The sequence below is a fragment of the Ictidomys tridecemlineatus genome, chromosome 1 (assembly GCF_052094955.1).
Source record: "Ictidomys tridecemlineatus isolate mIctTri1 chromosome 1, mIctTri1.hap1, whole genome shotgun sequence".
Classification (NCBI taxonomy): Eukaryota; Metazoa; Chordata; class Mammalia; order Rodentia; family Sciuridae; genus Ictidomys; species Ictidomys tridecemlineatus.
This window is the reverse complement of record NC_135477.1, coordinates 673,955-699,226: the sequence shown is the minus strand read 5'-3', so window position 1 is coordinate 699,226 and position 25,272 is coordinate 673,955. Positions and strand designations below refer to the sequence as shown.

The window sequence follows — 25,272 nt, the reverse complement described above, 5'->3', positions numbered from 1 at the left end:
ACAATGAGAGGAGGGCTGTGCTGCCGAGCCCTTGCAGAATCAGCAGGAGCACAACTGATTCTAATTCTGTCAAGTTGGAACAGCAATAGTTTCTGAAAGGCAAAGCCTCACAGGGCTGGGAAAGGCCCTCAAGAAAGGACCAGCCTCCAAAGGCTCCCAGACTCACCAGCTGCCCATTGGTATAGTGTAGGAGGCTCTCCAGTGCGTCCTCCGGGTGCAGAGGCCTCTGTGGGAGACTCACAGCCCTCCCTTTTCCAAGGCCCCTCGAGGCTGGCAGATTTTCTTGGCGGCTCTGTGTAGACACCTGTGTACCCAAACTAACCTTCCCTTCTCTGCTGCCAGGCCCTGGGCTCCCTGCGCCTGCCTGGGCTCACAGAGTAGAGGCCCTGCCTGGGCCAAGCCGTCCAGCTTCTCGGGAGCTCCACCAGGGAGCGAGCTCTGGAGCCTCTCGGGTGCCACCAGCTGCACACGGCCTGAACCCTCAGGATCCTGCTGCCCAGCCCCTGCAGGAGCTGTGCCTCTGCTTCCTGGGCCTGGAGCAGTGGCCCTGCAGGAATGCTTTTGTGGAAACTCTCAGGCTCCCCTTTCCATCCGGCTTCTTCCACGGGTGTGATTCCCTGAGCTCTGTCTTCACTGCCACAGGTGCCAACATCCGTCCTTCCACTGCCACTGAAGAGTGCTCACGGCATAAACGCGCTATGAGTATCCACCCATCTCAGTGGAGTGCTCAGTGACCGACCGCCAACTGGCTGGCTGGCTTGATGGACACTTGGTCTCAGGGGCTTCTAGATTTGGGCCACGGATGAAGAGCTGCTCTGCCTTTCTCATGCAGGTCTCATGCTTTCTAACCCCAGGTAGATTCCCGGGAGTACAGTGGCCGGGCCACATGGCAGGCCACGCTGGACTGGGGGTGGAACCCAGGGTCTCTACCACTGAGCTAACTCCCAGCCTTTTTATGTTTTATTTTGAGATAGGGCCTTGCTAAGCTGCTGAGACTGGCCTCCAACTTGGGATTCTCCTTCCTCAGCCTCCTAAGTCTCTGGGATGACAGCCGTGTGCCATTGTGCCTGGCCTTAAGAGACTTTTCAGCTGTTGTCCAAAGTGGCTGGGCCTTTTATCATTCCCCCTGGCAGCGAGCGAGGGCTCCAGTCTCTCCACACCCTTGCCAATCTTTGTCATGGTTGATCTTTTCAATACTTGAAGATCTTCGTGTATTTTATTTGTCTTCTGATCCTCACAGCAGGCTGCTCCTGAATCTGCATGCTCCCCGTGGGCCAGGTCCACCAGCTGAGACAGGCGCTCTCCCACCCGTGGCTTCCTCTTGCTAAAGTGCCTGGAATCTCGCAGTCCTTCTGCTGAACAGACACCTCGCTTCCTGCCCTGAGCTTGTGGAGCTCCCGTGCTTTGCCCAGGCCTCCGGCCTCTCCCTGCCACCTGGCTGGAGTGGGACAAGGAGGTGTCTGCACCTGGCTCACCTCACTTAGGCCACATGCTTTGGCCCCTCCACGTGGTCCCAGACAAGGTCCCTTCTTTCTGCAGGGGCAGTGCCATGTGGGCCTGAGTGCGATGTCAGCCACTGGCTCCACACTGGCAGCAGGCCCTGTGTCCCGGCTGCTCTGAGCTACACGGAGCTGCCCTCGACATGAGGCTCGGCCGCCCATCCTCCCGCAGGCAGCGGTTGTGGCAGATATCATGGCACCCGGCCCAGTGGGTCTTTGCTCAGCCAAGTTTGCGGTGGCTTTCCTGCCCCTCCCCCAGGCACAAAGTCCTGAGCACCCAGGAGCGTTCACGCCTGTTCACACCTGTCCCCGCTGCACGGCCCTCAGCGTGAGACCCAGGGTGTCTGTTTCTGTCTCTTTAGTGGTTGCTGAGGGCTTTGACTTTGCAGTCACCTTCAAGGGCATCCTGCCACCTTATACGCAGAATGAGAACATTCCAGAACACTCCCTGACCTCCCGTGTTCTTGCATGTTGAAACTCCTCAATCAGTATGATTTTATTCTTTGTTTTTGCTCAAATCTTTTTGAAAGATTTTAAAACGGGAAGAACTCATATATCTCTGTGCGTCCCCTCCTTTCCACCACGTCAGCTGGTGGGAGGTCTTTCCCTGACCTGTGGGTCCCTGTGCCAAGGTTGCTCACGCTCATCTGACCTTTGTCAGGGACTCTCCCCTGGTTCCCTGTCCCAACTCCACTCACCCTGGTATCCCAGCTGCCGCTTCCTCTCACCCAGGGGACCCCAGGCTTTCCCTGGTCACCCCAGCCTTGCTTTGACCTGAAAATCTTTAGGAGCACCCTAGGGCCTCCCAGGAGCACATCGGGGCCTCCTTTGTCTCAGTCTGGGTCTCAGTTGTTTCAGTTGGAAGGGCAAATCTGGTCCTTGTTACATCATCTTACACAGAAGCAAACGTGTAGTCTACTTATTTTAGTTAAATGTGGTATCTACTGAAGTGCAACGTATGTGCCCAAGCTGCACATGCCCCCAGAGTAGAGGCGGGAGAACCTTCACAGACCAGGAGAATCTGTGCAGCCAGCACCAGTGACAGCACCGTCGAATCCCGAATCCCCACGGCCATGCTCTCCAGGCTGAGCCCGTCCCCCTGGCCTCCCCTGCAGCTGCCACCAGCTAGCTTAAGTCTCTTCACATGTCTGGTTGCCCACCACCTCCTGGGACGGTGTGTGCGAAGCTCTTCCTCCCTCCTGTAGGCACCTGTGAGTGAGCACAGCACAGAGCAGCACAGAGCGGCTGGATGTGGCTGGGCGTGTTCTGAATGACCAAGCACCTGGGATGAGGTGGCAGGAGTCAACATTCTCCTGTCTGGAGAGCACCTGGGACATTTCCATTCTAAAATCAAACCCAGAGGTGCCTGGGCAGCTCTCACCTGGCTCCTCGCGGTGGAGGCGGTTGAACAGCATTTGGAGAGAGAACTCCCGCGACACAGAGGAGGCCGCCCCCTCGTGGAGCACAGAGAGTCCTTCCAGCGGCAGCTCAAGGAGGTGCTTGTCTGCCACCAGGATCACATGGCTGGGACCCTCAGGCTGAGCTGCAAGTGTGGAGGGGACAGAGGCTCCTGGGGGGGCAGCAAGCCCCAACTGGCAGCTGGGCACCTGGCCTGGCATGTCAGCGCTGAGACTTGGGAAGAAGTCTGACCTCAGCTGGGCTTGCAGAGAGACAGGGTTGCGGGGATGGCCAGGTCCCTGGGCTGTCCCTGGATTTGACTGCAAGGCCAGGCTCACAGCTTGGGCCTGGAGAGAGCCTCCGTCACGGTGGGGATCAGGTGGCTCCCTGCCTCGGGATTTCCACCCAAACGGATCCTTTAGAGGGTCCTTGGTAGAAGGGCAACATTACTCTGCTGACCCTGCAGCTTCTCCAGGTGACCAGAGACTGGGCCCCAGCTGAAATCCTGAAATCCTGCCATTGGCTGTTTTCATTTGAAAAAAAACAACACAAAAAAAGAGTGCCTGGGACAGAGCCTGACCCTCCCCTCCTGACGCCAGGAGCCAGGGCAGAGGCTCAGCTCACGGTGGCCCCTGGAGTGGAGCTCTGTTGCCAGCCAGGACTGAGGGGGACTCCCAACCACTGCTGGAGACCCCGGCCTCCCTCCCCAGGTGTGGGGTCCGCCGTCGGCAGCTCAGGACACTGTGTCCTGGCACTTCTGGGAATCAGAGTGCTTTTCTGGCAGGGTTAGTGACCACCCCTGTCCTTGCTCAAGGAGTCTTTGTGGGTGACAGAAAAGCAGACAACGACATCTGCTGGGACAGGGCTGTGAGCACAGCCAGATGTCCCCAGGCTGAGGAACAAGAAGTGGGCCTGTGGGAAACAGGGACAGGCCTGGGAGCCAGCAGTGGCCAGGCAGGGCAAGGTGAGGGTGGAAGGGCCTCTCCCGTGAGCTCTCTAGGGTGGCTTGGCAGCCCTCTCTTCCCATCCCTCATTGGCCTCCCCGCCCCACAGGGCCTCTGGTCTGTGCCCGTGACTCTGGGCACCTCATGCACAAGGGTGGGGTGCCCAAGGGTGGGGCGCCCCCTCAGGGTGCCTGACAGCTGCTGTGCACAGAGCCTCCAGGGCCTCCCCACTCAGCCTGGCACCCAGGGCCCTGGGGGGCCTCAAGTTGGGGCCAGCACATCTGTGTGGGGCTCCTGGTCCACCTCAGCGTTTCCCGGCAGAAGGGTGAGTCCCAGCCCACCTCCCAGCTTCCCCGCACCACCAGCTCCCACAGCCTGCCCTGTCTCCCCTCGCACCCCAGCTCCCAGGGTGCTGGGGCCTGCACCACTCCACACACCTTGTACGACAGACGTCCGCCGCTCTTTCTCTTTGCCCTTTGACTTCCCTGGGTCGGTCACAACCACAGGCATCTGTGTTCTGAAAGCCAAAGCTACGCACTGAGGCTTGAACCCAGACGACACCACACACAGAACAGCAGAAGTGCCCCTCCGGCCGTGAGGGCAGAGGCTTTCTCACTGTGCGGGGTGGTCTTCCGGGGCCAGGGCTGGGCTGGCTTCCCAAAGCGTGAGCAGAGAAGGGCTCAGGGGGAGCTCTGCTCTCCGGCAGAGTGCCCATCCCCCCAACCCCCCGATTTCCTCCCACATTAGACCTGAGGGGCCAGACCTGGGCCCCGGGCCAGCTCCTTCTCCCTGCCACGTCCAGCCTGGGGCTCACAGGCGTGGCAAGGCCCTCCTGCCACATGCCCAGGGCCTCTCTGGAGGTGGTGTCTGCACGATTCCCCCTCTGCAGTGGCAGCGAGCTCTGCAGTGCCACGGCCTCAGACCTGAGTCTCCAGGGGAGCAAGATCCAAGGAGAGAAGCCCTTGACCCCTGCTACCATCAGTGCCCCTGTTGGTGGGGTTCCGCGAGTCCTGGGTGTGGGAGCTGGCTTCCAGGCGGCTGGGCCGGCCCCCGCATCCCAGGAGGATGCGTGGAGCCCCAGCTCCCACACTCCACACAGGGGAGGCCCCCATCGACCTCGCCCAGCCCTGCCACTGCCCCAGGGAAGTGGCCGGACATGCTCAGCAGCCAAAGGCCACGCAGGCACCTGGACTCAGGGAGGCTGAGCAGGGGGAAGAGCGGCTTCAGGTATTCCTCCATGGGCGCCAGCACACCGCTGGTCCTCTGCTGGCTGCTGCCCGGCTCCTCAGTGTGCGGGCTGTCTGATTCCTGCCTCAACCCAAACCACAGCCTGCCATCAGGAGGGCTGTCAGGGCCCCACCCCACCCAGGTCAGCCGCGAGGGAAGACCCACGGGAAAGGACCTGGCTCCTGTCCCTCCGACACAGCCTGGTGGACGTGGGGCCCAGCTCAGGGCATGGGCAGACCCTGCCCTGTCACACACCCCACCTTTCCAGGCCCCCAGAATTTCATTCTGAAGCCACTCTGACACCCGATTCCCCTCTGGTCTCTGTTTATACCAAGGACGGTGTCACCTGTGGGGACAGGACCCCGTGAGATGACCCTGGGCACTGCAGAGCCTAGTTGGGTGGGCCCCCTCCTCAAGGGTCTGACGGGGTCCAAGGATTCGAGAAAGAGCCCTCACCACAACCTGGGTGGGTCGGTCCTCACCCACCTGGGCTCTGTGCCCAGCGCCTGCCCGTCCTACCTGGTTCCCTGACCTGGGGCCTCACCATGCCTGTGTTCTGGGTGGTGTCCTCACTGAATATCTGATCCTGGATCTGCTCATAGAACTGCTGGGCACTGGCCAACAGGTCTGAGAGGGCAGCTGGATTCACAGTTACACGAATGACCTTGCAGTGGCCTGTGGAGACCCAGACACACCCATGGTCCCCATCCAGGGCTGAGCAGAGCCCCTGGGAGGGTGAGGAGGCAGGTTTGTCAAAGTACTTGGGAAGGACTCCCTGTGCAGGCACCCAGCCTAGTGCTGCTGTCCCCAGAGGGAGCTGCAGGATGGGTGGACCTTCCTCCCTGTGGAGTTGCCCGCCTCCCGGGGCCACAGGAGGGGCAAGGCTGTGGTGCTCAGGAAGAGGGGTCAACAGATGGTGGGAGGCTTCAGGTGCTGCAGGGAGAGCAGAGCAGGGTGGTGGAGCCAGTTCCTCCAGACCCCTGGAAACACTTCCTCGCCCGCTCTGGCCTGGCACAGCTGCCCCAGTGGGGCACTGCGCAGGCATTTGCCTCCTGGAAGTGAGAGGCCTGCAGCCCAAGGTGTCTCAGCTGGCTTCCCACAGCCCACCTGCAGAGCACCTGTCCAAGCCGACTCACCACCCACTTCCTGCACCTTCCCCTTGGCTGTGGGCTGGTGCTTGGGTCTCTCGTAGGCAGCGCCGTACAGACGGGTCCTGGGGCAGGATGTAGGGGTGCAGGTGAGTCCCCACAAGAGATGGGGTCAAGGCTTGTGGGTCCTGGGGAAGCCTGAAGGGGCCAGTTCTGCAACCACACACCCCGACAGGTGCCCTCCCGTTGTGAGTGGAGGGCAGAGGCTGGGCCCAGGGCTGGTGTCAGACAGAGCAGGCACAGCGGTGTGGGGGACTTCTCAACCAGCAGTGCTGGTTCTCCTGCCACTGGGGATGCTCTGTGCAGACCAGCAAGAGCAGGCTGTGCAGCTGTCCAGCTCTCTGCTGCACTTCCACAGTGACCCCAGGTCCTCAAATCTAGGCCCACCCAGACCAGGCACAGACACCCCGTGAGGGGATGGATCTCAGAGGTGGCCCCACCCCTCAGAGAAGGGGCAAGTGGCCATCCCAGCTGGGTTCACACCTCCCCAGTGGGCTTCTCCAAGGGAACAAGGCCTCACCTGTCCTGTGAATGGTGCAGGAAGAGGACACGGTAGGTGGGTGGAATCTCGTGCAGGAGATTGAAATGCTGCTCTGTTACACAGAGGTTCTGCCAGGCCTGTGTGAGGGGAGGCAAGGATGCACGGAGGACCTGGGGCTGGCTTCCACGGCTTTTCCACAGGAAGCAACCATAGCGGTAGGCATCCTGCAGAGCACTGGTCCAGAAGTCCTTCCCATGAATGGGAGTGACTCACGGCCACCACCAGGGGGCAGCAGGGAAAGCCACTGGCCAGTCAGAAATGTCCTATTCTGTCCACTTGTTGAGTGAGCAACAACACAATGGAGCACCTGGCCCGTTCTGCCTCCTGCACCACAGAAGTGCAGGCACACGCAGACTCACAGACACACAGTGGTCCCTGGGGCCCTGCAGGAGGCCTTCCCTTGCCCAGCCCTTGGGGTGCTCTGTGGGGCCCTGGACTGTGGTCAGGGGTGGCTTCTGCCATTGTGCCCAGGCCTTTACACCCTGTGTACTGTGGGCCTTGGGCACTGAGGGTCCGGAGTGACAGAGACTCTGCACCCTGGCTTTTCCCTGAAGTGACAGAGGGCTGCTCACCTGGGCTAGGGGGTCTGGGCGGCCTGTGTCCTGTGTGTGAGCAGCCCTCCCTAGTCCAGCTGTGAATGCTTGCAGCTTCAGGTCCAAACTTTTCAACTATGCCACAGAAAACCCACCTGAAAGGCAAGGTGGCTCTTTCTCCATGGGCTATGCCCATGGCAGGTGAACAGATGGTATGGCTGGCCTCACTGGCCGGCCCTTCCCCAGGGTTTCTGAGCAACTTCTGATGGCCCAGGCTGGCCCCTCTGCCCAGTGGCTCATGTCCAGCTCCAAGCAGGTGGCTCCTCTTTGCTGCCACATCTCTGATCCACTGCCGTGAAGGTGGCCATGAAGAGGCCTCCAGCATGTGTTCTCTGGAGCACAGTGAAGCATTTCTGTGGGGCCCAGAACCCAGCAGAACTGCTGGGGACTGCCGGCTCTGCCTGTTCTCCAGCGGGATTATGGTACCACCTTCAGCCAGGCTGACCAAGAGTCACCGTCAGAGGCCAGCCCCCATTTTCTTTTTTTGATATCTATTTTTTAGTTGTAGTTGGATACAATGCCTTTATTTTAGTTATTTATTTTTATGTGGTGCTGAGAATCGAACCCAGGCCTCGCACATGCTAGGCGAGCACTCTACCGCTGAACCACAACCCCAGTCCTCAGCCCCCATTTTCTATTTAGCTATTCCAGTGGGTGTCTGTTGGTATCTGATGTGGTTTTAAATTTTGCATTTCCTTGAAGACTAATGAACTCAAATACACTAAAAATGTCACTGGGCCTGTGAGGACATTCTGTCAAACCCGAGTCTTGGCCTGAGTGTTTGTCTTGTCAAGGAGGGATGTCTGCCCTTCAGCAGGCAGGACAGGACCTAGCCAGTGGTGTGCCCCGAGACCTCTGTGTCCCACTCCACGGCCCCGTGGAGCTTTTCCTTCAGTGCACACCATCAATCACTTCTCCCCTTCCGCCGTTAGTGCTTCTCTCTCTCCCCACAAGGGAAGGAGTGTCACCTTCCCAGGAGCAGGACCTGGCACAGCTGCAGGCTCCCCACAAGGGGAGCCCAGGAGGGCAAGAGGGGCAGCTCTGTGGCTCACCTGTGAGGTATTGATAACACCAGGCCAGCCAGGTCATTCTTGCTGACCAAAGCTCAGGGGAACAGAGACAGGGCAGCAGCTGAAGGAGAAAATGGTCTCCTTTGTCCACACAGAGGACAGGTAGCTTAGTACCTGGAGCCTCCAGCCCAGGCACATGGACCTCTCTCCATTCGTTCCACTTGTCCTCACCTATGAACACGGACCTCTCTCCGCTTACTTCCTTGTTCCTCAATCAAGATCATGGAGCCCTTCTCCATTTACTTGCGCTTCACCAACCTCACACAAGGCACCCTCTCCATGTGCTCTGTTCTTTCTCGTCCATGGACACGGGACCTCTCTCCACTTCTCATTCTTCATTCCTCCTGAAGGGTTTGCAGTTTCATTGTCTAGGTTCTATGAGTGGTTTCCTACATGGTTCCCTACGTTCTCACTTTCTGCCTTTTTTTTTTTTTTGATGCCACTGAGAATGAGAAGGTATAATTTACACAATTTCCATTCTTCACTACTGTTTGTAGCTGGCATATAAAAATACAAGGAATGTTTGCAGATTGATACCTTGGTGATTCTGATTGATAATCATATTCTCTTTAGGACAGTTGAGGCTCACAATCATGTTGACCATGGGTTCTATTATTTGATCTTCTGTCTGAATATTTTCTATTTTTCTGGAGCATCACATATTTTTTTTTAAGAAACATTTCTATTTTGGGGTGATGTGGTGCACAGTCCTTTTTGTTACCTTTTTGGTGTCCTGTCTTTATGTTGCAAACATTGGAATTCCGTCTTTTCTCTCCTTTTCCTTTGATAGGTCTCAGTGTTGACTAGTCTTGCTGCCCTCCTCTGGGGGCCAGCTTTGCAGTGTTGGTTTTCTCTGCTCCACAAGTGTTTCCTGCATCCTGTCTGCTCCCTCCATGCTCTGTGGATGTGGCTGCCAGCTGCTGGGCCTCTGGGGAAAGTCGGAGTCGTCTCTGGCCTCCTTCTCCTCTTCCAGGAGGCACCCCTCCTCGGAGCTCTGCTGGGGCCAAGTCTCCAGGTCTGCCCTGGGACCATTTCACTCTGTTTCCTAAGCTCCGTGGGATTCCTGGCCGACGCGGGGGGTGATTCTGAGTGTGCTGTCCACAGGCCTCATCGTCACTGATTTCCAGTCTGATGGTTGTGTTTGGAAACTGGGCCGGGGATCCCAGTCTCCTGGGTTGGCTGAGGCTGTGTGGCCCAGTGCTGGTGGGTCTGGTGGACATTCTGCTCGCTCGGGCATCAGTGGGGCAGCAGGCTCTGGCTGTCTCTAGACCAAGGCCACCTGGGCCCTGCACAGCCTCTGGATTCCCCTCTACCTGACCCCCAGGGACTGAGACAGTCTGCAGTGTCCCACTAGGACCATGGGTTTGCCATGACTCCTTTATTTCTGTCCATGTTTTGTGTATTTCAAAACCACAGTACTTGGTGGACGGTGACTCCTGGTTGGGCTGGCCCCTGCACCATCAGGAGTACCCCTCGTGCTAGTGATACACTGTCCCACGTCTGCTTTCATCTGATTTGTCTTTTTGTGATTTATGTGTTTTTCACTTTTACTTTCAACATTTCTGTGTCCTTATATGTAAAGTGCCTATTTAAGTAATGTACAGATAGATTTTTTTTCTTTTCTTTTTTTAAAAAAAACCTCAGGGGGCTGGAGTTGTGGCTCAGTGGTAGCATGCTTGTCTTGCATGTGTGGAGCACTGGGTTCAATTCTTGACACCCCATAAATAAATAAAATAATAAAATAAAGGTATTGTATCCGTCTACAACTAAAAAAAAGGAAACCCAGGACTGGGCCCAGGGCTGTCTGCCACTGAGGGACAGCTTCAGCCCTTTTTATTTTGAGACAGGGCCTTGCCAAGTTGCCCAGGCTATCCTTGAGCTCGAAACCTCCTGGCTCAGCTTCCCTAGGAGCTGGGCTGCCAGGTGTGGAGCACTGTGCCTGGCCTTTGTTTTTCTTTTATCCAGTCTGACTGTCTTGTCCTGGATGTGGAGTGTCTAGTCAACTTACATTGTAACTACCCATATATTGCTTTTCCCCTACTACTGAACTCTCCTTGGCTACGGGGACCATCTCTTTTACATTTTTTTTTTGCCCTCTTGTGGACTGATGAAATACTATTGTCAATGGTTGTATTGTACTGAGCTGGCCACACATGTGTCCGTGCCACCCACGGGGTGTAACAGTCATCTCTGTGGCTGTGGTGGCTGGATCTTAAACTGTCTGCTCTTCTGGGACTGTGCAGCCTCCCACTGTGGCTGCAGCACTCCGCCCTGGCCCCTTCTCCATCCCCTCTTGCCGATTTCTGCTTCTGTCTGGGTATTCCTCCCTGCCTGAGCCTCCTTTCAGCTTTTTTTGTTTGTTTGTTTTATTGTCCAGTTGCATTTTTATTACAAGGATCTGAACATGCCCTTATTCGCCTTCATTCTGAGCCTCCATATCCGGGACCGGCCGCTCTTCTCCAGCCGTGGAGGCGTGCAGGTCTCTCTGCTGCCTGAGGGCTCTCTCTGTGCTCTCTGCTCCCAGGTGCCCAGGGTGATTTTCTGGTGTCATCCAGTGGGGGGTTGGTGGGGGTCGGAAGCCCATGCTCCCCAGCTTTAGAGGCTCTTGGCTTCCAGCCTGTGCACCCTGTGCTCTGGTGACGATGCAGCGAGAGCATGTGCTGGGCCCTTTGTCCCCAAGCCTCCTCTCCTGCTGGGCCTTCTCCTGTCTGTATTCCAGCCCCCAGTCCAAGCTGAGGCTGCCATTCTGTTCCTGAAACCTGCACATCTGACTCTCCATCTGTGGTGGCCTCTATGAATGCTTGTGGGACCAGAGGGTCCTGGAGACGGCTGGAACCCAAGGTCTCCACTCAGTTTCCCGGGTCACTGCCTTCCAGAAGCTTTGAGGTGGACTCCAGTAAGCCCTGGACACTGCTGGGTCCCCCAGCTGGTGTCTCGTGACCCCGTGGGACCCACAGCCTGGTTTTCCACCCCCGGGGGCTGTGCTGATGTACTCTTTGTTGAGTCTGTCCTAGCCAGCGACCTGGGACTGAAGATGGACGCTTGGCTCACTTTCTGTTGTCATTTCAGCTTAGCTACTTCTCAATACTGCCACAGCTGGGACTACGCACTGGCTCTGTGGCGGTGGCCGTTGCCTTACCTAGGACGGAGCCCTCCTCCGCTCTGTCCCAGGTCTGTGCTCTTCCGTGCTATGGCCCCATGCTCCACACTGTGGATGCCATGACCTTGTCCCCGCCTTCCCCACGAGGTGAGCACTGCCCTATCCCCAGTCCCAGGGCCTGGCTGGCAGCAGCAGCATGGGGCCCGCCCCTGGCTGGTGTGCTGGCGTCCAGTAGCTCACTCAGGTCCAGCCTCCTTGCTCACTCACTTTCTCTGCTCTCAGGACTGGGCCAGCCTCAGACCTCCAGCCTCTGTTCCCGTCTCCCTCCTGGATCCAGGAGGCTGGGTTTCCGTTTTGGGCTGAAGGCACTGGTTCTTGGAGGGACGATTTGCTCCTCTTGGTAACACCTGAAGACGTTGTCTCAGTAGGGATAGGAAGTACTGGAAATGCCCTGGTCCTTATGGGGGGGCAGGGATGCTGCCCCACATCCTCCAGTGAACAGGAGGTTCCTTTGACCCCATCAGCAGAGAAATCTAGCCCCAACTCTCCTAAGAAGAGTGGATGGAGGGAGCTGGAAGCAGTCAGTAGGAAGAGGCCAGGAGGACCTGGCTAGTGCTCCCACTGGTGTCCAGGAGGTGGAAGTTCACTTTTTCCCTCTCAATGCTCGGGTTAAGCTGTGGTGTGAGTAACAGAAAGGCAGCACAGTGCGGCCACAGGGTTCTGAGCAAGCAGGGGTCCCGCAGACCCCGGTAGAGTACCTAGATCAAAACCTTCCCCACCCTAGCACTCGCAGCGCCTTCAGAGTGAGGGGTCACCATCCCACAAGGCCAGAAGGCCACAAGGCTCAGAGAGGTAGAGAGGCCTCCCAGAGCCACACAGCCTGAAGCCAGAAGCAGAACCTGGGCCTGAGCCTGCATGATCTAAAGCTGCCCTCTTGGCACTAGGGCAGACGGGAGGGGGTCTGCAGGGTGCAGGAGATCACCTTGGATATGGTGGCCAGCCTCTGCTCCACGCTGGCGAGCAGGCTGGTGGAAGTCTTCTCTTGTAGCTGTAGCTGGTGCCAGAGCTGCAGCAGGGCTGCCAGCTGGGAGCTGCTGGTGTTGGCGGCGGCTGTGGACAGGATGCCCCGCATGACCTCGGAGGCTGTGCAGCTCTGGAAAAGATCAGCCAGGTGCTGTGGGGGGAGGCTCACTGGGCTGGACAGAGGGCAGTCAGACTGTGTGGCACACTCCCCCGACAGCCTCGCCTCTCCGGGCCATGCTCTCTGGTGTCTGTGCTGGCCCACTGTGGGGACTGAGGGGAGCTCAGAGTGTGCTTGAGCCCCAAGCATCTGTGGCTGGACTCTGCAGCTTCAGGCCCAGCCTCCTTCCAGCCGATGGCTGTGGCCAGGCCCATTGGCCTGCAGCTCTTCTCTCTAATGGAGCCAATTCCCACGATGACAGTCCCAGCCAGAAGGGGCCCCTGGGTGCTGGGGGATGCCTTCCATACTCTGAGCTGCAGACACACAGGGCAGAGCCATACCTGAGACAGTGCCAGGAACTGGCAGGTGGCCACCGGGTCCAGGGTGCCGATGCATTCCACCATCTCTAGGCTGGCGGCAGCTGCGATGCCCAGGAGGCCTCTGTCCAGGGCTACCTGCAGGCACTGCAGCAGCACCTCAGAGGTCTGGGCCAGGTACCTCTGGGCCAGCACCATCCTCCTCTGCAGGTAGAAAGGGCTCAGGCTCAGTGCTGTGCGGACAGAGGCCACTGGGGGGCAGCAGTAATGCACATACCCTCAGACTCTCGCCCTTTTTGCAGTTCCCCTCAGGGGCTGCTCCGAGGGCTGGCAGGTCCCTGAGAAAGGCCTTGGCACTCTTGTTCTCTGCTTCTTGCTCTAGAGATCGGAGCCTGCTCAGCTTAGCGCCCACCTACAAAGCACACAGCAGGAGGCAGAGGGCACTGTGGATTCCTGCTTGGTCAGCAGGGGTCCCCAGGGCCACTGTAGACTGAGTTCTGGCCTTCCACCGCCCGAAGCCTGCCTGCCCTTGTCCAAGCCTGGTTTAGTGGACTTGGGAAGGTTTTGGTCTGAGGGCCTGAGCTGATTGCCAGCTGCCACCAGGTGGGGAGGTGGCACTCAGGGAGACCAAGCACCCTGGTCTTGGGACAGAGGCATCAGGCTGGCGTGGCAGCACCAAGCTGAGGTGCCCACCTGTGCTCTGGGAGCTCAGTCTGGCCAGGAAACAAACAGAAGGAAGGGAAGGGGAAGGGCAGGTCAAGGGAGAGTGGCCAGGGAACTGGGGCTGATGGTGAGCCCTGGATGTGTGTAGCCCAGGGTCACAGTCCTAGTGGGACACTGCAGACTGTCTCAGTCCCTGGGGGTCAGGTAGAGGGGAATCCAGAGGCTGTGCAGGGCCCAGGTGGCCTTGGTCTAGAGACAGCCAGAGCCTGCTGCCCCACTGATGCCCGAGCGAGCAGAATGTCCACCAGACCCACCAGCACTGGGCCACACAGCCTCAGCCAACCCAGGAGACTGGGATCCCTGGCCCAGTTTCCAAACACAACCATCAGACTGGAAATCAGTGACGATGAGGCCTGTGGACAGCACGCTCAGAATCACCCCCCGCGTTGGCCAGGAATCCCACGGAGCTTAGGAAACAGAGAGTGAAATGGTCCCAGGGCAGACCTGGAGACTTGGCCCCAGCAGAGCTCCGAGGAGGGGTGCCTCCTGGAAGAGGAGAAGGAGGCCAGAGACGACTCCGACTTTCCCCAGAGGCCCAGCAGCCAGGAGGAAGGAACAGGTAAGGTGAGACTGGGCCTGGGGTGGAGAGGTGTGTTTCATGGGGCCTGGTGGCCCCATGTGCAGGTTGATGCATCTCTGGGGACAGCCTCTGTGGGCCAGGGTGGTTAACATGCTCACACAGACCATGCTCAGAGGCACCTGGGTAGGTGCTCATGAACACTGGTGAGTGGAGAGCCAAAGCTCCATCAGTCCACCCTTAGGACGCAGGACAAACGGGCTCGGGGATCACCAGGCTCACGGTCTCCTGCCAGGATTTGCACTAGTGCTCAGCCTGGTGGACACAGTGTGCTCTGGGCAGGAAGAGGTGTTCTTCAGGAGCCGGTCAGCGGGAAACCCTGGCTTGTGCCCTGGGCTGCCATGCTGGAGGAGGAGCCACCTCTGTGTGGGCTCTTGGGAGGGTACCTGGTGCGTTCGGGGCCGTCCCTGGGGTCCTGAGTGTGTAGGCTGTTCCCAAGCACCAGCCTGGGGAAGCAGCCCTGCCCTGGGGAGTAGACTAGCCCCCCTACCCCAGGGATCGGTCCTGCCCTGGAGAGCGGCCTCGCCCCGGCCCTGGGGGTTTCAAGTGAAAGGTCCTCACAGCCCTTCTTGGAGGGGCCTGGGCCCACGGGCGCAATGGGAGCTGAGTTTTGGTTTGGCTCCCTGGGTGGTGCATGTGGGTAGAGGGCCAGGGGCTACAATGTAACCGTTAGAATGACCTGAGGGGTGTGTGTGGGGTGCTTCTCAAGCTCCCAGGGGCCTGTGTGTGACCAGACTGAGGTGGGGAGACACCAGGGCAGACCTTCCGTCATCTCACCCCAGGTCTACTGCGGAGCCTGGACTGGGAAGCGGGATCACCTACCGAGAAGCCGTCTTCCCAGCACAAGTCGGGGCGAAGAGGGTCTGCCTGCATGGCCAGCAGGTGCAGGGCCCTCCCGGCCAGGCCCAGGAGCTGGGCACGGATCTCCACGCAGCCAGCGCTCAGTGGCTGCAGGCTCTCCAGCTGTGCCAGCACCGAGTGGGCCAGGGTGCGCTTCAGCATGAACCATTGCTTCAGGGGGAGGAGAGGCTTTGTCAAGACCAGGGGCCTCTCTGCAGCCTCTACCTGCCCACCACATGGCGCAGCCCACCAGCCCTTAACAGGCCCTGGGAGGTGGGGTGGGGGTCTCCAGGGCTTAGGTGTGGGAAGGCCAAACTGTGTTCTTATATAACCTTGACTGGCAGCTCACTGGAATATCAAGTTCAATTTCAGGGCTGTCTTTGGTTCATTTGTATTTATGTCAAATTGGTTTGATTCATATTTCATGATATCTAAGCAAATGTAAAATGGAAGGGTTCATATTTCCTTCCAAATATCTTGCATATTCAATTCATTTTTTGTTTTTGCTTTTGCGGTACTGGGGCTGAAACGGGGGCCTTGTGCTGCTGGTCAAGCCTGTACCCCTGAGCCACACCCCAGCCTGCCTCTGGGTCTTTTTAAGTGCAGTGTGGCCCTCCACTGTCCCTCTGCAGCCCACTGGCCACTCAGCTGAAGCCCAGCGCTATCACACCATTAGTCTCAAGACCTGGGGGACAACCCTGAGGTGGCACAGGGAGCACCTGCTCTACTTAGCCAGGTGAGCCCTCAAGTGACCAGATGACGGCTCTCCTCCCCAGGCTGGGAGCTCACAGCTGTGCAGGGCTGGCTGGGGTCCCCACTAGAGCCAAGGGTGCCCTAGGTGTGACTAGATGGAGGGTGGCCCGGCCCAGGCAGCCCCTGAGGAGATGTGTGCGGGGCTGTGTGGTCACCAGGTCGGTGGACGTGTAGTCGCTGGTGCTCTGCAGGTAGGTCTCAAGCAGCTTCTCCAGGGACCGTGGCTCCAGCTGCTCCAGCCCCTCCTCCCACATAAGCTGCAGCATGTCCAGGGACACCTCCACCAGGCTGAGCTTGTGGCGGGCCAGCTTCCTCATCAGAGGGGTGTTGGTGTTCTGCAGCTGACAGAGCCAGGCGGGCGTCAGGGCACCGGGCACTTTCAGTGCTCCCGAGCCCACACTTCAACAGCGCTAAGGGACAGAACGAAGCTGTGAGCATCTCAAGTGTGACATGCACACTCAAACCACCACCACCGAGGCCACAAAGGTGCCCTTCCATGTCCCTGGCCCTGGCCACCCCACATGCCACTGCCTCCTGAGCCTCTCTCCTAGGCAACCCCTGGGGCTTTCAGTGAGCTGCCTCTGTACCTCTGGTGTACCACCCTCTGGTGTACCACCCTCTGGTGTACCACCCTCTGGTGTACCACCCATCTTGGTGCAGCCATTCTAGGTCTCTCTGTGCTGTGGCCACATGCTTATTACGTTCCGAGTCAGTCGACCCCACTGTGTGGGCTACTAGAACCCAGCTGCCGCGAGCACGGCACACCGGTGTTCCTCTGGATGGGCACATTCTCTCCGGGACCGGAGGGCATGCCTGGGGTGGGGTGCCAGGCCACCCCGCGGCGGGCCCGAGTTTCACTCCTCTCAGGACTTCCAAAGCAGTCCTTCAGCTCCCATTCTCACGGCCTGAGGGCTCCAGCCTCCCCACACTCCTGCCACCATCCTCACAGCGCACGGTTCTCCCCGTGGTGACCTGGATTCTCTAACTGACTGACGATGCTTGTCTTCCATGAGCTTATTTATCATCTATACAGTTCCTTAGAGGAGATGTCTAAATTGTTCAAATATCTCCCTTTTTTTGTGATGCTGGGGTTTGAACCCAGGCCTTGTGCCCGAGAGGCAAGCACTTTACCATCTGAGCTCTATCCCCAGCCCTATTTTCACTTATTTTCGATGGGGCTACATGTTTTCTTAATTAGCTTTTGAAAGTTCTTCATATACTCTGGATACGCTTTGCAAATACTCCACTCCTGCCCATCTGCGGCTTCTCTTTTCATCATTCTTTAACAGTATCTTTTGAAGAAAAGTCCAGTTTTTCAATTTATTCTTTTATGAATCATGCTTTGGGTGTCAAATAAAAGAAATCTTCAATCAGGTGTGGCAGTGCACACTTGTAATCCTAGGAACTCAGGAGGCTGAGACTGGAGGATCACAAATTTGAGGCTGGCAACTTAGGGAAACCCTTAGCAACTTAGTGAGAACCTGTACCAAAATTAAAAAAAAAATTATATATATATATATATATATGACTGGGGTTGTGATTGAGTGGTAAAGTGCATCTGGGTTCAACACCTAGTATCCCCCCCCCAAAAAAAGTGGGCCAAATCTGAGGCCACAGAGGTGTTTTCTGTGTTCTTCTAGATGTTTTATGACTCTAGGTCTTCTGCCTAGGACCACAGGCCATTTTGAGCTGACTCTTACATGCAGTATGAGGTAGGACTTGGACTTCCGCTTTCTGGACTTATGCTTCCAGTTATTCTAGCACCATTTAAACACTGTCCTTCCTGCTGTGGACAGCATGGGCTCCTCTGTTGGGAGTCAGTCTCTGGTGTCTCTGTGCACCAGATTGATCTGTTGGCCTGCTCTTACTCTAAAAATATACTCTCAATTCCTGTAACTCTATAACAGGACTTAAAATCAAGGAGCATTAGATGTCTAATACTGTTCTTTTCCAAAGTTGTGTTGGCTGTGTAAGGCCTTTTGCATTTCCATATAAAATCTAATATCATTCTATTTCTATTAAAAATTCTGCAGATAATGTAGGGAGAATTGACATCCTAGCAATTAACTGTTCTGATCCATGAACCATATGGTTCTTCATTCACTTAGGTCTTTTAATTTTTCTCAACAATGCTTTGTAGTTCTTAGGGCACAAATTTTCACATTTTGGGGGTAAAATTTCATTTTTTAATGCTACCACAAATGATACTATTTTTTAATTTTTACTACCTGATTGATAGTTCCTAGTTCATAGAAACATACGATTGATTTTTACATATTATTCTTCTGTCTTGTGACCTGATTAAACTCATTGGTTAGCTTTAACTTAATTTGCTTATGAGCTTTAATTTAGCTTTACTAGTAGCTTTAATGTTTAATCAGTACATTGCAAATAATTTTCTATACCATCATGTTACTGTCAAGCTTCTTCCTACCCAAGCTGGATCCTTTTACTGTCTTTTTCTTGACTTATTGCATTGGCTAGAATTTCCTAAATAATACTGGATAAAAGTGGTACAAAGATACTTCCTAGCAATAGTCCTAATTAAAAGAGGGAAACATTCAGTATTTTGTCAATAAGGATGACTTTAGCTATAGTTTGTTAATAGATACCTTTCCTTGGGTTGAGGGAATTTCCCTCTTCTGTATATGGATTTTTGTGTGTATGTGTGTGGGGGGTACCTTGGATTGAACTCAGGGGCACTTGACCACTGAGCCACATCCCCAGCCCAAGTTTGTATTTTATTTAGAGTCTCACTGAGCTGCTTAGTGCCTCGCTTTTGTTAAGGCTGGCTTTGAACTCGCCATCCTCCTGCCTCAGCCTCCTGAGCTGCTGGGATTACAGGCATGCTCCACAGCGCCTGGCTTTGTCAAACAATATTCCTGCATCATATGGTTTTTATTTATTGGGTCAAAAAATATGCTGAACCACATTTTTTAAATGTAAAATTATTCCTGAGATAACCCTAACTTGGTTATGATGTATTACCTTTTTAATATGTTGTTGGATTTAATTTTCTAGATTTTTATTTAGGATTTTTTTGTACTTTTTTTTAAAATTTTTTTTTAATATTTATTTTTTAGTTTTCAGTGGACACAACATCTTTGTTTGTATGTGGTGCTGAGGATCGAACCCGGGCTGCACGCATTCCAGGCGAGCACATTACCGCTTGAGCCACATCCCCAGCCCTTTTTTGTACTTTTATTCATGAGAAATATCAATTTTGTTGTTGTTGTTGTTTGAATGTCTTTGTCATATTTTGGAATCAGGGCAATAGTAGACTTGTAGAAAAGTTGGGATGTATGCCCTCTTTTTCTACTTTCTGGAAGGATCTGTGCAGAGCTGGTATTATTTTTCTTGCATATTTGGTAGAATTCATCATAGAGTCACCTGAGCCTGGCTTCTCCTCTGTGAGAGTACTCCCAATGCAGATGAGATCCCTGGGCACAGAGCTGTCAGTCACCTCTTTCTTCCAGGGACTTGGTGGGTCATGCTTTAAAGGAGTCTGCTCACCTGAGTTGCCAGTTCATGACATTCCCTTTCTATGCTTTCACTCTCTGTGGAGTTGGTGGCAACGTTGCCTCCTTTTTGATATTGGCTACATATGTCCTTTCTTTTTTGTCGGATCAAATTGACTAGAAGTATATTAACTTATTGGTCCTTCCAAGAACCAGCTTTGGCTTGGTAGGCTTCCTCTTTTCTGTTTTCTAATTCACTGATTTCCACTCTGACCTTTTAATTTCTATTCTTCTACTCATTTGGGTTTAGTTTGCTCTTTACTTGTTAAGGTAGAGAGTGGACTGAGATCTGATCTTTTTTTCTTTTTGCAGGTGCTTACTGCTGCAAACCCCAGGTCCCTGCCCAGGACTGCGCCAGAAACATCTTTGCAATGATGGACATTTTTTCCTTGAATTCAAACACTTTCCCTTTTGATTTCTTCTGTGGCCCATAGCTGTATGAGTGTAGGCTTTTTAATTTCCAACTATTTGGGGCTTCCCACATATATAGCTTTTGATTTTTTGAATTGAGGTAAAAAGTATATAACATAAAATCAACCATTTTAAAGTGTACAATCAGGGGCCACCACATGGTGCAAGCTTCAGCTCTTGTTCCTGAACATGTTCATCCCTCCTGGGAAAGGCCTTGTCCCCCAGGTCAGCCTTCACCTTCCTCATTGCACCCCCCACACCCCCTAGTCTGCTTCCAGTAACTGTGGATCCATCCATTTCAATTTTAACTCCACTGTGGTGCCAGTGCAGGCTTTGTCTGACTTAAATCCTTTGACTTCATTGAGACTTGTTTCATGGTACAGAATATAGTCTGTGTTGAAGGTTCTTTGAGCACGTGAGAGAAGGTCATCCACTGTTGTTGGTTGGGTGGGATACTTTATAAAGAGCTGTCAGAGCCTATTGACTGACTGATTCAGATCCTCCAGTCCTTTGCTCATTTTCTTCCTACTCATTCCACTAATGATTGAGAGGAAATTGAAATTTTTCACCATAATCATAGATTTGTCTCTGCCTTCATTGTAATTTTAAAAAGTCAGGTTTTACTTAATTTTTTTTTTTAGAAAATCAGCCACTTTGGAAAGTAGCATGGAGATTCCTCAAAAAATCTGGAATGGAACTAGCATATGACCCAGCTATCCCCCTCTTTGGTATTTATCCAAAAGAGTCACTATAGTGACACTACATTCTCACGTTTATACAGTGCCACCCACAATCACCAAGTTAGGGAACCTCAGTGCCCACCTCCATGGGCTAATAAAATGTGGAGCATATACACAATGGAATTCTATCAGTTAAATAGAAGAATGAAATCATGGCATTTGCTGGCAAATGGATGGAACTCAGCAGATCCGAAAAGTTGAGAGTCAAATGTGAAAGCTAGAGAAAAGGAATTTAAATAAAAGGAGGAGGAATCTCATGAAAACAGGAGGAGGAAGAGTGGAGTAGGGGGTGGGGGTTGAGGGGGAGAGAGGAGGGACAGCAGGAGGCCACTGGCCCAATTAGGCTGTGTGTGGACGTGTGGACACATCACAGTGGAGGCCCTTTATGCCTAAGCCTAATGCACCAATTTAGGAACAATAAATAAAGGGAAGGAAGACCAGAGAGCAGAGGGGGGCAGGTAGGAGGAGGGGAAGGGGAAGTGCTGGGGACCCTGGAGTAGGTCACCTTTGGTGTGTTCCTGCCAGGCACACGAGTGTCTGGAGAGCCAGGTCTTCCTGCCTAGTCCCGTGCAGGGCAGGGGAGCAGCTTCCCTGGACCCACTTATCTGACCAGTTGCAGCCACCCCACTTTTCCTGGGTCAGTGCTGGCTTGAGATACTTCCCAACCTCTCTGTCCTTGGGTCCATGTGCTTTCTGGCAGGTGTGCAGTGGTTTTGCCTCCTTACATGACCTGGCCACTGCTCAGGGCAGGCCCTCTCTGCCCTCGCCCAGTACCCCAGGCTGCTGCCGTTTCTCAGGGGGCTGCAGAGAGCAGGCACTGCTTCTGCCCTGTTCCTACAATCCTCCAGGCCGCTCTGCCCAAGCTTGAGCAACTGGGCTGACCAGGCTCAGCTGCACATGCTGGGCACCTGACCACCTAGGTGCAGCACTCTCCTTCCTGGGGCTCCATCCCACAGGGTCTGGCTGCCTGCTTCTCAGCTCTCAACTCTATCACCTGAACTTGGGTAGCCATGGCTGTGGCTCAGGGCTGTGGTTTGCCGTGTTAATGCTCAGCGTTCTGGCAGAGCAGGCCTCATGGGTTCTGTCTGTGCTCTGGTTGTGTAATGAGAGTGTGAACCTAGTCATGGCTGCTCCTCACACAGAAGGCTAGGGGAGTGAGCATGCAGATGGCCGGCGGTGCTCACAGAGCCTGGCCACTCACCTCCTGAAGGGCCAGCAAACCTCGGATCCTATGAAACAGCTCTTCCTCTGCAGCCACGGCTTTCTGGATCAGGTCATGTGCCTCCAAGTAATGTGTGACTTTTTGTTCTCTATCTGTCTCATTTTGGGCACAAAACCTTTATAAGACATGAAGGTGGAATTAGGAACAGACAGGTTAAACGTGCACCTCTGGTACCAGTGAGTGTGGAGTGCTTCATCTCTGCATGCCGGAGCTGCTCACTGCGTCAGCACTGAGGGCACTTAATGAGACACTTACTGTGAAGCCTTCTCAGAACATTTCAAAGCTAAGGTGAGCTGCTGGAATGATGTGGCCTGCAGTCTGACCCTCTGCCTACAAACCGGGGGTCTGCCCAGGAGACGTCTGGGGAGCATCCCACAGCACCAGGCAAGGTGATCAGTTGTCCCCCACAGCACCTGCACAGCACTTGCATGGGATGGACACGTGGGCATCCAAGGTTGGTAGAGCATCCACCCAGGCCTTGCTGGAGGAGTGGGTCCTGCCCTGGGAACGGGGTGTGTGTGGGTGTGAACACAGTGGAGTCTGTGGACGTGTGCATGTCTTCAGGGTGCCCCACCTCGGTGGGACAGGAGCAGGAGGAGAGCAAAGTGTGACTCCAGACAGGTGGGCCAGGACAGAGGGAGGAGCTGCCCAGGACCCCATGGGACTGCAGGGAGAGGGACAGGGATGAATGAGGGCTCAGGAGGGAGGCAGTGGATATCCTCCATGAAGGGGCAAAGGCTGCGGCTGGGCCTGCTGTGGGCAGCAAGGCCCTGGGGTGCTCCACCACAGGTAGAATTGGGAACAAGGCCCTCACCTCTTTATCTTTGCACGCTGTAGTTTTATATTGACACAATGCTCCTCATAGCCATACTTAATAAAGTCTTCTTCAATTTTCAGCAGTTGATCATCCATCTCCTTGAACAAAACCCAGCAGTCAGGAAGTTTGCTGTGCTCTGAGTTCTGGGTGATTTGGATCCGAAGGTTCATGATCCTGCAGGGACAGAGGGGGCTCATGCATCTGCAGGGACAGAGGGGGCTCATGATCCTACAGGAACAGAGGAGGCTCATGCTCCTGCGGGGACAGAGGAGCTTATGCTCCTGTGGAGACAGAAGGTGCTCATGCATCTGTGGGGACAAAGGGGGCTCATGCATCTGCAGGGACAGAGGGTGCTCATGCATCTGCAGGGACAGAAGGGGCTCATGCTCCTGTGGGGACATAGTTCTGTCCAGGTATTTAGCTTTGAGGTCTCTGTCTAGAATCAAAAGCCCAGGACCGTGGTGATGCTCTCACTCTCCAGTGTCTGCACAGGGAGACTTAGTCAAACACCTTCAGCCTTTCTCACACACTGCAAGTCATGCAGTCCCATTCCTGGGTCAGACACAATGAAGTGAGACTAACAGTCCTGCTTCAGACATGATATCTATTTGGCAACTAAAACCATGTCCCTAAGTCACTTAGAAGTTAACAGAACACCATTGCCAAAGGTCTCAGACTAGACTGAAGGGACACTGCCAGTGGGACTCAGGTGCATGCACAGGACAGCTGCGGGCAGCTCCTTCTGCTGCAATGAGTACTGCACGGAGAGCAAGCAGAAGCAGATAAAGCCAAGAGAATCCCCACTGCTGTGGTCCGTGAGTCAGAAGCCGCGGCTTCTCACAGAGACCGAGAGCCCATGATTCTGCTCAGAGACAGAGGGAGGCTCCAGTCGCCCACCACCACTGGCTGAGCCTGAGAGAGGCTTCTGGGGCAGGGAGAAGCCCACGCCCAAGCCGGAGGGAGCACCCCTGCGCACTCTGCCCACAGCACCTCCCCAAGCCAGGCTGCGGGACCTTGAGATCCTGGAGACCGAAGAAAGGGGTTGTGGCCCAGGCAGGAAGGTAGCCAGTGCCCTCCTGGGAGCTGGCCCTCTACCTGGCTTCCAGGTCCATGGTGAAGAACTTCAGTGTGTGTACTCGGTTAGGCCTGTCTTTCTGGAGGTGGCTGAAGGCATCTATGAGCTTCTTATATAGTCGGCAAGCCTGGGGACAACCAGCCATGGTGTCACTGTGCTGCTCAGCAGGGCCAGGGACCGAGCCGCCCCTCGCCGGGCACCAAGGCTGCTGCACCCTGCATCTTCTCACCGCAGCTTCTCTCCCATTGTCTTCTGAGGACAAGACGGCGTTGGCCAGAGTCAGGGTCAAATTGTACCAAAACTCCTCACTTCCGCCCAGGCACTGGGCCTTCTCGATCATCCTCTTAGCTTGTCCATGGTTCTTCTCCTGGTTGGCCAGCTGGGCTAGGAGTAACAGGCACTGTGATTCTGCACAAGGATCATTGAGCTCCTAAGGACACAGACGTACGGAAAGAGGAGAAAGTATGGGTGGGCTTGGGTGGCCCTGGGAACACAGGTGACCCTGGGACTTCTCTGGCAGCTGGAGACGAGGCCCCACCTTTGCCCTTGGGTAGGACCTTTGTATGTGTTAAAATCCAGCTCAAGGGTTGGGGACTGTCACAGCCCTGCAAAGCTGAGGAACACATCCTGTTCCCTGAAGTGCTTTCCAGAGTGACCCCTGCCTGCCAACAGAGGTGGTCACTACCTGGGCTGGTTGCCTCCCAGCCTGGACAAGAGCCCATAGAGAGCTGCAAGTGCCTCTCCTGCGGACTTCGTCTGCTTTGGTTTCCCCGCTGAGGATCGTTGTCCTGCTGCCCTGAGGTCTGGAGCCTTCTCGTGGAGGTGCTTTGGGCTGCTTCCCACGCATGCCTACCTCTTGCTCTAGTGTCACTTAGTTTGGGTACATGACGGATACCACGTGGCCCCCAAGGCTCAGATGTGAGTGTAGACAGAGGTGCTCTTGGGAGGAGGTGTGTAGAATGCCAGCTCCCTGAGACTCCTGGGCAGCTGCTGCACCCTGCCTGACCCTCCTCTTTTCGGGTTCCTGCTTGGGGAGAGGGCTCTGAGTTTAGGCCTGGACATTCCTCAGTGTCCAGAAAGGCTCAGGCAGCTCAGAGGCCAGCCTTGTCCTCACTGCCCCGTGGGCCTGCCGACCGCCTGGTAAATGCCAGAAAGGAGGGAGATTTATGGTAAGAACAGGAGGGAGAATCCAGTGGCGACAGCACCTGGACATCAGCGCCCCTTCAGAAGAGCAGGAAGGCTGCGTCCTCTGGTGCTGGGCAGCACTTTCTGAGAAGTGTGGAGTCCTGTGCAGCTTGGAGGAGACAGGAGCTGCACATACCTGTCCTTTGACACCCCCCACCTGTTCCCTGCCGGACACCCTGACCTGTCCCCTGACACCCCCACCTGTCCCCTGCCTGATACCCCCCACCTGTCCCCTGACAACCCCCACCTGTCGCCTTCCTGACACCCCCACCATCTGTTCCCTGCCTGACTCCCCCCACCTGTTACCTGCCTGACACCCCCACCACCTGTTCCCTGCCTGATACCCCCACATGTCCCCTGCCAGATACTCCCTCCTCACCTGTTCCCTGCCTGA

At 55.3% G+C, this 25,272-nt stretch overlaps 1 protein-coding gene across 3 annotated transcripts in view; it reads right to left on the bottom strand.

Moving 5' to 3' along the window:
- Nucleotides 1-25,272, bottom strand: part of Cfap46 (cilia and flagella associated protein 46) — an 80,924-nt gene that overhangs the window by 7,858 nt on the left and 47,794 nt on the right. For 2 of the 3 annotated variants that reach the window (XM_078023852.1, XM_078023845.1), the window contains exons 36-50: nucleotides 23,923-24,123; nucleotides 23,714-23,820; nucleotides 22,616-22,792; nucleotides 21,781-21,916; nucleotides 16,066-16,251; nucleotides 15,140-15,328; nucleotides 13,295-13,429; nucleotides 13,042-13,221; nucleotides 12,503-12,673; nucleotides 6,737-6,834; nucleotides 6,205-6,281; nucleotides 5,613-5,743; nucleotides 5,028-5,149; nucleotides 4,279-4,358; nucleotides 2,881-3,042 (exon numbers count right to left, since the gene is read on the bottom strand). In XM_078023852.1, coding sequence (XP_077879978.1) covers nucleotides 2,881-3,042; nucleotides 4,279-4,358; nucleotides 5,028-5,149; nucleotides 5,613-5,743; nucleotides 6,205-6,281; nucleotides 6,737-6,834; nucleotides 12,503-12,673; nucleotides 13,042-13,221; nucleotides 13,295-13,429; nucleotides 15,140-15,328; nucleotides 16,066-16,251; nucleotides 21,781-21,916; nucleotides 22,616-22,792; nucleotides 23,714-23,820; nucleotides 23,923-24,123 — 2,152 coding nt within the window. Of the gene's footprint in view, nucleotides 1-14; nucleotides 2,709-2,880; nucleotides 3,043-4,278; nucleotides 4,359-5,027; nucleotides 5,150-5,612; nucleotides 5,744-6,204; nucleotides 6,282-6,736; nucleotides 6,835-12,502; nucleotides 12,674-13,041; nucleotides 13,222-13,294; nucleotides 13,430-15,139; nucleotides 15,329-16,065; nucleotides 16,252-21,780; nucleotides 21,917-22,615; nucleotides 22,793-23,713; nucleotides 23,821-23,922; nucleotides 24,124-25,272 lie in introns of those variants that run through there. The other variant, XM_078023856.1, reaches the window with a different exon arrangement.